The 9,604-nt window shown below is 58.9% G+C and overlaps 1 protein-coding gene across 1 annotated transcript; it reads left to right on the forward strand.

Annotated features, from left to right (window-relative positions):
- The first annotated feature begins 1,549 nt into the window (after window positions 1-1,549).
- PSMD2 (proteasome 26S subunit ubiquitin receptor, non-ATPase 2) lies at window positions 1,550-8,922 on the forward strand. The gene is made up of 21 exons (XM_040074518.1): window positions 1,550-1,722; window positions 2,470-2,526; window positions 2,903-3,067; window positions 3,313-3,434; window positions 3,810-4,034; window positions 4,138-4,296; window positions 4,531-4,675; window positions 4,863-4,923; window positions 5,186-5,332; window positions 5,503-5,609; window positions 5,999-6,126; window positions 6,206-6,293; window positions 6,646-6,808; window positions 6,905-7,006; window positions 7,094-7,239; window positions 7,456-7,539; window positions 7,702-7,870; window positions 7,956-8,050; window positions 8,217-8,343; window positions 8,432-8,550; window positions 8,632-8,922. The coding sequence occupies exons 1-21, from the start codon at window positions 1,588-1,590 to the stop codon at window positions 8,812-8,814; spliced, it is 2,727 nt and encodes a 908-aa protein (XP_039930452.1). The 5' UTR covers window positions 1,550-1,587; the 3' UTR covers window positions 8,815-8,922.
- Window positions 8,923-9,604: the final 682 nt, after the last annotated feature.

Consider the following 9,604-nt stretch of genomic DNA (forward strand, 5'->3'; position numbering starts at 1 on the left):
CTTGCACTCCCGGAGAGCCGCAAAGGCGCCCGCAGCCTCTCTCAGCGACAGCGGCACCCGGACCGGCGCCCACACCGGCACGGAGAGCAGCACTCGGTATCACACCCGGCTGCCCGCAACGGGCACCGGCACAGGCGCACAGGGACACAAGGACCGGCTCCTGTCTTCAGCGCTCAGCGGGGCACGCCAGCGCCGCCCGGTACCGATCACGGGCGCCGGCAGCGGGGTAGCAATGGTGCACAGCCGCAGCAGCACGCCCTGCTCCGGCACCCGGGCACATCCCCCGGTGCAGCACCCGCACAGGTGGAGGCACACACGCACACTGACACCGCGTCCCCTGTACCTAAAGGACGGCACCCCGATGTCACCCTTAGGCCCACGCCGCAGCACACGCACCCGGGGGTGCACAGCCGTGGTGGGAGCCTTGGCAGTGAGCGAGGAGAAGGCCGTGGCCATGCACAGCTTCACACCTTGCCTTGATAGCTCCCAGAGCTGTGTGACCACCTGTCCGGGACAAGGCGTCACCGCAGGTCACCCGCTCGATGCCCGAGCTACTGCTGCAAAGGGGTGAAAGTGCTCCCCGGAGAGTCTGGAGGGACAGGGTGAGGCGGCGCCACCTGCCCAGACTGGGGAGCTAGGGACACACGTGTGAGGAGGGGTGTGTGTGTGAACACCGCTGGTGGGGCACCAGGGTGCCCACGGCTGTCTGTGACATGTGGGGGCACGGCAAGCCCGCCAGCAATGCTACTTCACTTGCCCAGCTCGGGTGGCAGTGTTACCCGTGCCAGGGTGGAGGAGCCCCCGGGGCTCCAACTGCCGGTGTCAGCGTCAGTGCCGCTGTTGGTGCCAGTGTCGGTGTCAATACCATTGTGTCAGTGTCAGTGGCGGTACCGGTGTCAGGATCAGTGCTGGTGCCAGTGCCGGTGCCGGCGTCAGTGCCCATGGCAGTGTCCGTGTCAGTGTCGGTGTCATTGTCAATGTCGGTACTGGTGTTGATGTCAGTGTCGGTACCGGTGTTAGTGTCAGTGTCTGCGCCAGTGTCACTGTCAGTGTCGGTACTGGTGTCAGTGTCTATGTCAGTACCGGTTTCAGTGTCAGCATCGATGCTGGTGTGTCAGTATCGGCGCAGGTGTCAGCGTCAGTGTCGGTACCGGTGTCAGTGTCTATGTCAGTACCGGTTTCAGTGTCAGCATCCGTGCTGGTGTGTCAGTATCGGCGCCGGTGTCAGTGTCAGTGTCGGTACCGGTTTCAGTTTCAGTGTTAGTATCGGTACCGGTGTCAGTGTCAGTATCCGTACCGGTGTCGGTGTCAGTATCCGTCCCGGTTTCAGTGTCGGTATCGGTACCGGTGTCAGTGTCGGTATCGGTGCCGGTTTCAGTGTCAGTGCCGGTATCGGTGCCGGTGCCAGTGTCGGTAACGGTGACAGTGTAGGTATCGGTGACAGTGTCGGTATCGGTGCCGGTGCCAGGGTCGGTACCGATGCCCCCGCACGTGCGGCCGCCCCGCCCCTGGCCCCGCCCCCGGCGCGCGGCGGTGCCGTCACGGCGCTGCGCAGGCGCGGTGCGGCGGAAGCGCGGCCGGGCGGACATGGACGCGGGCGGTGGCGGCGGGCAGAGCCGGGTGCAGGGCGGCCCCGGGGAGGGCGGCGACGAGAAACCCACGCCGCTTTGGGGTCGGGACCGCCGGGACCCGCCCGCCGGGCCCGAGAAGGAGCAGGAGCTGGTGAGTGCCGCCGCGCCGTGGGCCGCAGCTGAGTCACGGCCCATTCGGGCCCGCGTCACCGGCGAAGCAGGACGTCATCCCGCGTCACGGGGGCGGCCGGCATTCCTCCGGGAACGGGACGTCATCCCGCGTCACGGGGGCGGCCGGCATCCCTCCGGGGACTCCCTCCAGCGGGGGCTCGTGACGGCAGCGGCGCGAGGGGTTCCCTTCGGCGGGGCCCGGGACGTCATGGGGTGCCCGTGTGACGCGATTGAGGGTTCCCGTTCCTGGGCGGGGGGCTCGGGGGTCTCAGAGGAGTGCTGGTGAGTGAAGCTGTGTTGTAACCAGGGGGTGTGTGGCAGTGGGCGCTGTGGAGCGGTCCCTGCTTTGCCCGGCACGGGGTGACCTTGGCTCTGGGGGTCCCCGTGGGCTGGGCGATGCAGCCTGTGGGTGAAGGGGCTGCTCTGAGTTGGGTGTTCCCCCGTTGGGCTGTGACCTGACGTGCCCCTCTCTTTGTGGTTGTTTTCATGCAGCACAGAGTAATGGGGAAATGCGTCTCACCCAAGCGGTTTTCTTTGGGAGGGTATCCCCAGTAATGTGAGCGTTGCTCCACTCTGGCAGCACTGGGACAGGATGGTGCCTTGAGCAATCAGCGCATCACTTTGTCCTGGTACCCCTGTGGCTTGGGGTGACACCCCTGCCTCTGACACACTGAGACTTGCTGTGCTCTGCACCCTTAACTCTGCTTTCTCCCGTGTGTTTCGGCAGTCCGAGGAGGACAAGCAGCTACAGGATGAGCTGGAGATGCTGGTGGAGCGACTGGGGGTAAGTCTGTGCTGTGCCCCTCAGCAAGGAGTCCTGGCCAGGATTTGACTCGGTCTGTCTCTTGCTTATGGCTATTTCTAGTGCAGTGGAGATGGGGGATTTTACCTTGAGTGGGGTGGTGCACAAGCAAGTGTTCGTGCTTGTCTGCTGTGAACTGTCCCCAGCCTTGCTGCCTGTCTGACCTGTGCTCAAGGGACCTCTGTGTCCCTGGTATGAGGGAGGCTTTCTGCCCTGCTGTGCCCTTCTTCAGCTCTTGGGCTGAAGGAGCTAGCCCAGGGTAGGAGGCTGTTACGCTAAGAGCCATGGCTGTGTTTGGGGAGGGCTGGTGGCTCAGAAACCAGCCCCTTGCTCCCTGACAGGCAGCTTCCCTCTGCAGGAGAAAGACACGTCACTTTACCGCCCAGCCCTGGAGGAGCTGCGGAGGCAGATCCGCTCTTCCACCACCTCCATGACCTCCGTTCCTAAACCCCTCAAGTTCCTACGGCCCCATTATGGCAAGCTGAAGGAGATCTACGAGAACATGGCTCCGGGAGAGAACAAGGTAGAAACTCTTGGCCCCACCATCCCATGTGACTCAGGGGACAGTGCTGGGGCAGGCAGTCACAGAGCCCTCTGGACCCTGGGATCTAAGAGCAGTCTCTGACTTGCACCAGAGGATTATAACTTGTCAGGATGATACCTCTTCCACCTGTGGTGGTTTGTGAGCATAGGGAGGGTGTTGTGTCCCTGGCTGCTCCTGGTTCCCTGTGCCTGGCCTGTGTCTAGAGCTCTGCACTCTTTCTGCAGCGCTTTGCAGCAGACATCATTTCTGTGCTGGCCATGACCATGAGTGGGGAGCGTGAGTGTCTGAAGTACCGGCTGCTGGGCTCCCAAGAGGAGCTGGCATCTTGGGGGCATGAATACGTCAGGTAAGCCTGAGTGGGACCAGAGCTTGGGAAGGATGAAGGCTCAGGAGGATTTCCTGGAGCGCTTTGGCTTTAGCCTGTCTGGAATGTGTCTTGACTAGCTGGTGGTGTGTTCAGCTGCCCCTATTAGACCTGCACATGTGTGACTTCATGCTCTGTTCACGGTGGTTTTCTTGCTGCAGAGGTCTTGCTGCTGTGGCCTCTGAGATCTCTGGTCTTAATCCTGCTCCTTCTCTGGGCTTGTCCCCCATAAGCTCTGCAGAATGCAGAGTCTCCATAAACAGCAAACAGCCCTGGCTGACTGGCAGTAGTTGCTCCCCATTCTCATGGCTCAGTGAAACTGTTTTTTGTAGTGGTGATGCTCCTTTGTTCCGGCAGGCACTTGGCAGGAGAGGTGGCCAAGGAGTGGCAGGAGATTGATGAAGCTGACAAGGCTCAGAGGGACACACTCCTCACCCTAGTCAAGGAGATCGTCCCCTACAACATGGCCCACAATGCAGAGCACGAGGCCTGTGACCTGCTCATGGAGATAGAGCAGATGGACATGCTGGAGAAGTACATCGATGACAATGCCTACTCCAAAGTGTGCCTCTACCTGACCAGGTGAGGGGGCTTGGCAGGCTGAGGTGCTTGACAGGGCCTGATCCCTGTAGGGCCAAGGTTGCTTGATCTGGTTGTCACCCTCATGTCTGTCTCCTCCTTGAAGCTGTGTAAGCTATGTCCCGGAGCCCGAGAACTCGGCTCTCCTGCGCTGTGCCCTGGGCATCTTCCGCAAATTCAATCGCTACCCTGAAGCCCTGCGCCTGGCTCTGATGCTCAATGATGTGGAGCTGGTGGAAGACATCTTCACTTCCTGCAGAGATGTGTAAGCAGAGATGTTCCCTGCCCTCTGCAGCTTTTGCTCAGGTTGCATCTGCCCCTGCTTAGAGGTGTCTGGGAGTTTGGATTGAGACTCCTGTCCCTGAAATGAGGATGGGCAGGAGTGGGTCATGTCTGTATCCCCTGGGCAGGGCAGGTTGGCTCACTGCTTGCTGAACTTGTGTTTGTGCTGGGTCTTGCTGGGTTCTGGGCACTCAGGAAACCCTTCCCCTCTGCACAGAGTTGTCCAGAAGCAGATGGCTTTTATGCTGGGCCGTCATGGGGTCTTCCTGGAACTGAACGAAGATGTGGAGGAGTATGAGGACTTAACAGAGATTATGTCCAATGTCCAGCTCAACAGCAATTTCCTGGCCTTAGCCAGAGAGGTGAGTATCCCAGCTGGGAAAAGCACCCTGGGCTACCTCCAGCTGTGGTTGCCCTGGCTGCCGCCCTGTGGCAAGATTTGAGAAGAAATTCATCATCCCTATGATCTGGACCAGACACTGCCTGGAGAGGTTGCCATTGTAGGATGTGCTGGCCAGGAGGTAACTCCCTTCTCCCTTGTCTTTGCAGCTGGACATCATGGAGCCTAAAGTGCCAGACGATATTTACAAAACCCATCTAGAAAACAACCGTAAGGGCTTGTGTTGTGGCTTTTATCATCCTTGCCTGTGTGGAATTCTTGAGGCTGCCAAGCACCTCTGAGCCTGTGTGGTCAGATGTGTATCTGAGGTGGGCAGATGGCCTGCCCATGGTCTCCAACCTGTGGATTTGACCTTCTCCTCCCTGCTGGTGATGGGACAGGTCCTCGTTCCCCTATGGTGTGGGATAGCTGCATGGTGGAGGGCTGGCAGGGCTTCTGTTGCTGCTTTTCTCATCCTGTTGTTGTTCCACAGGGTTTGGGGGAAGTGGTTCCCAAGTGGACTCAGCCCGGATGAATTTGGCCTCTTCCTTTGTGAATGGCTTTGTGAATGCTGCCTTTGGACAGGACAAGCTGCTGACAGATGATGGCAATAAATGGTTGTACAAGAACAAGGACCATGGTGAGTTAGCTGGCTGGGCAGGGCTGGAGGTGCCTCTAGGCTTGGGGTTACCATCCTGTTCCTTTTGGGGTAAGTGTGGCTGAGCTGGCCTATGTCCCTGGCTATCACAAGCCCCAGGCAGGGTACATCAGTTCAGGCCTGATGTGGGCCTTTCTTCCCTGGAACCACAGGGATGCTGAGTGCTGCAGCCTCGCTGGGCACAATCCTCCTGTGGGACGTGGACGGGGGACTCACACAGATTGACAAGTACCTGTACTCCTCAGAGGATTACATCAAGGTCAGTGACAGATCCTAGCTCAGTGTCTGTGTGGGGCAGTCCTGCTCTGAGCTGGGTGTGCAGCTGGCTGGGGAATGGTCCTTGCTTTGGTCCCCTGTGCAGCTCAGCTCCTGCACAGAGAAGGGTTGCATGCCCTGTGGCCCAGGCTTTCAAGCAGCTCACAGTAAGGTGTGGATCTCTTGGGAACTGCCTGAAGTACCTTGGGGGCTCCCCTTGTCACAGAGCTATGAGCTTTAGATTGCTCAGCTTAATCCAGAGTGGCATTACCCACTTGGTACCAACTTGCCAATCCTGGGGATGGGTGTGATGTGTGGGGTGACATCAGTCACTGGCTAGCAGGGAGCTTTGTGTGTTGGTGGCTAGTCTGTGATGGTGCTTCTGCCTTGCAGTCTGGAGCCCTCCTAGCCTGTGGCATCGTCAACTCGGGGGTGAAAAATGAGTGTGACCCTGCCCTGGCCCTCCTGTCCGACTATGTCCTCCACAACAGCAACACCATGAGGATTGGAGCCATTTTTGGGTAAGGGCCTGGCCACAGCCTCCTCTTGCTGCACAGGGTGGTGCAGCTCCTCCCTCACACCCCTCTGGACTCTCTGCAGGCTGGGACTGGCGTACGCAGGCTCCAACCGCGAGGATGTCCTGACTCTGCTGCTGCCTGTGATGGGAGACTCCAAGTCCAGCATGGAGGTAGGGAGTGAGGCAGGGTTTGCTTGTGATTCATGCTTCCCCATCCAGTGCCCCTGTATTCCTGGGAATACAGGCCAGCAGCCAGCTCAGTCCTGCAGCCAGCTCAAGCTCCAAGAGCAAGGCTACATGTCCCTGCTCAGCACTGTGCTATGCCAGGAGAGCATGACCCTATTTTCCTTATCTGAGCTGCTGCCACAACGGGATTGCAGCAGATTTAGGAGGGTAGGAAACCATCAGCTCTCCCAGTCGCCCAGATTTTCATAGGAAGTGGAGACCAAGGGTACCTAGTACTGTAGGCCAGCTTACTCTGAGCTGGCCCTGTGTATGATATGACTCCTTCCCCCATCACTAGGTGGCTGGTGTGACTGCCCTGGCCTGTGGGATGATATCAGTGGGCTCTTGCAATGGGGATGTCACCTCGACTATCCTCCAGACCATCATGGAGAAATCAGAGACAGAGCTGAAGGACACGTATGCCCGGTGGCTGCCACTTGGCCTGGGCTTGAATCACTTGGGTAAGGCTGGGCAGTGCCAGTGGCTCCATGGGTTGGGGGACAGGGTGGGAGCATCCCTCCAGCGCTGTCCTTTAACTACTATGCTTTCCTTGACAGGGAAGGGAGAGGCAATTGAGGCCATCTTGGCAGCACTGGAGGTGGTGTCAGAGCCGTTCCGCAGCTTTGCCAACACACTGGTGGATATCTGTGCTTATGCAGGTGAGTTGGGCTGGTTGAGGTGGGGGGAAGCAGGAGCAGGTCCAAGATCTTCTGCCTGCTGATCCTGACTCTCCACTTTCTCCTCAGGATCAGGGAATGTCTTGAAGGTGCAACAGCTCCTGCACATCTGCAGTGAGCATTTTGACTCCAAAGAGAAAGAGGAGGACAAGGACAAAAAGGACAAGAAAGAGAAGGAGAAGAAAGAGAGCTCAGCTGACATGGGTGCTCACCAGGTGGGGAAATGTGGGCTGGGATCTGTTCCTGGTGCAGGAACTGGCTTTGGAGGGGTTCCTAAGGCCCTTGTGGTGTCACAGCAGAGGGAAAACAGCTCCCAGCAGCATCCCCTGCTCACCCTGTCCTCCTAGGCTTGGAATGGGCACAGAGGCTTAAGAACTTGGGTGTTGGGCTGGGTGCTCCCTGCCTGGTGCTCAGTGCCTGTGTCCCCACAGGGTGTAGCTGTGTTGGGGATTGCGCTCATTGCCATGGGTGAGGAGATTGGTGCGGAGATGGGCCTGCGCACGTTCGGCCACCTGGTGAGTGACACTGGGGGACAGCACAGGGCTGGGAAGGGACCTCGGGGGACAGCACAAGGCTGGGAAGGGACCTCGGAGCAGAAACTGGGTATTGCCTCACAGCTCAGTAGACCTTGCTGCGCTTAGTGATCTGCGTCTAACACCCACCTCCCCTCTGTGCAGCTGCGGTATGGGGAGCCCACCCTGCGCCGTGCTGTGCCCCTGGCCCTGGCTCTTATCTCAGTCTCCAATCCCCGGCTCAACATCCTTGATACCCTCAGCAAGTTCTCGCATGACGCCGACCCCGAGGTCTCATACAACTCCATCTTTGCTATGGGCATGGTGGGCAGTGGTAAGCCTGGGGACAGCCTGGTTTGGGGGGAAGGTGGGAGATCTGTGCCTTGTACACTACTCTGCCTGCACCTCCTTGTTCCCAGGTACCAACAATGCCCGGCTGGCAGCAATGCTGCGGCAGCTGGCCCAGTACCACGCCAAGGACCCCAACAACCTCTTCATGGTGCGGTTGGCCCAGGTGATGATACTTGTGCTCACTGCTTGTGTGTGGAAGGGGAAGGTTTGGGTCCCTGCCCTGGGTGTAGGAGGAGAGTGGTGTCCTGGGGGTGTCACCCTCCTGAGGGTAGGGCAGGGAGTCCCAGGTTACTCCATCGCTTTTTCATGTGCTTTCTCTGTCACACCAGGGCCTGACTCATCTGGGCAAGGGAACACTCACCCTATGCCCATACCACAGTGATCGCCAGCTCATGAGCCAGGTGGCTGTGGCTGGGCTGCTGACCGTCCTCGTGTCCTTCCTGGATGTGCGCAACAGTGAGTAGTGTGGGCTCTGTCCCCCTCAGCCCTCTCTGCCCTGCAGTGTGGGCACTGCTCAGCCCCTTTACTTGTGTCTCCCCTCCAGTTATCCTGGGCAAGTCCCACTACATCCTCTACGGCCTTGTTGCTGCCATGCAGCCCCGCATGCTGGTCACCTTCGATGAGGAGCTGCGGCCTTTGCCCGTGTCGGTTCGGGTAGGACAGGTAAGGGGCAGCCAGGGCTGAGGAGGGCGTGTGCTGATGTCCCTCTGCGTCCGTGGCATTGACCTTGCTCTTCTCTCACAGGCTGTGGATGTGGTGGGCCAGGCAGGCAAGCCCAAAACCATCACTGGCTTCCAGACTCACACAACACCAGTGCTGCTGGCACATGGAGAGCGGGCAGAGCTGGCCACAGAGGAGCACGTGCCTGTGACACCCATTCTGGAGGGATTTGTTATCCTACGCAAAAACCCCAACTATGACGTTTGAGCCAAGGGGAAGCTGGGGGGGTGGGTAGGTGGTTTGGGAGGGGAGGGGAAAAAACTAGTTTGTTTTTGTTACTGAGAGTCAAGGAAATAAACTATGTGCGGACTAGTGCTTCTATGCTCTCCTTGCACTGGGAATAGGGACTGGACTCTCATCCTTTTGGGTCTGCTTGTGGCCCAGGGAGGCTGTGCAAAGTGCAGACCCCAAGATGCAGGGCAGGAACAGAGAGTTGTGGGGTGCTGTGGGTGTTCCTAAACTTCAGCATCCAGCTGTGCCCTGTGTGTGTGCCAGGCACAGCCACATGTGCTCAGAGTGTGCAACTTCCCTTTAGCCTAGCAGGGCCTGTCCCTGGCTGGGATTGCTCTCCTGGGGTCTTGGTTGGCAACTGTGAGCTTTCAACTGCTCTTCCAGATGCACTGGGCTCTGCCATCGTTTGGTGCTGGTCCAGAGCTGACTTTGGGGTTAAAGGCCATCAGGACTGGGGGATGGAAGCTACGTGGGAAGTACTTTAGTGAAGAGGAAAGCCCTGCCCTATTTCCAAAACTTTCAGTGTCTGGATCCTGCTGTGCCCCAGCTGGGTGAACAGGGGAGGCTGTATCCGGGTGGGAGTGGGGTGCTGAGTCCCGAAGGGAGTGGGATGGATGCAGGATAGGGATAAGGTGCTGCATCCTGCAGGGGACAGGGTGGGGATTATGTCCCCTGTGGATGGAACGTGCTGGGTGCGTTCTGGGAAGGTGCAGCTCCTGGCCAGGAGAGGGAGGGATGCTGGATGGGTGCAAGTCCTGCTGAGAGC

Source organism: Hirundo rustica, chromosome 10 (genome assembly GCF_015227805.2).
Source record: "Hirundo rustica isolate bHirRus1 chromosome 10, bHirRus1.pri.v3, whole genome shotgun sequence".
NCBI classification, from domain to species: Eukaryota; Metazoa; Chordata; class Aves; order Passeriformes; family Hirundinidae; genus Hirundo; species Hirundo rustica.

What these genes read in the sequence shown, in the direction of transcription:
- PSMD2 (XM_040074518.1), top strand. Translation starts at nt 1,588, where the DNA reads ATGGACGCGGGCGGTGGCGGCGGGCAGAGCCGGGTGCAGGGCGGCCCC. An exon ending in TCCTGGCCTTAGCCAGAGAG is followed by an intron (nt 4,676 to 4,862) that starts GTGAGTATCCCA and finishes TTGTCTTTGCAG; the next exon opens with CTGGACATCATGGAGCCTAA. An exon ending in ACTCCAAGTCCAGCATGGAG is followed by an intron (nt 6,294 to 6,645) that starts GTAGGGAGTGAG and finishes CCCCATCACTAG; the next exon opens with GTGGCTGGTGTGACTGCCCT.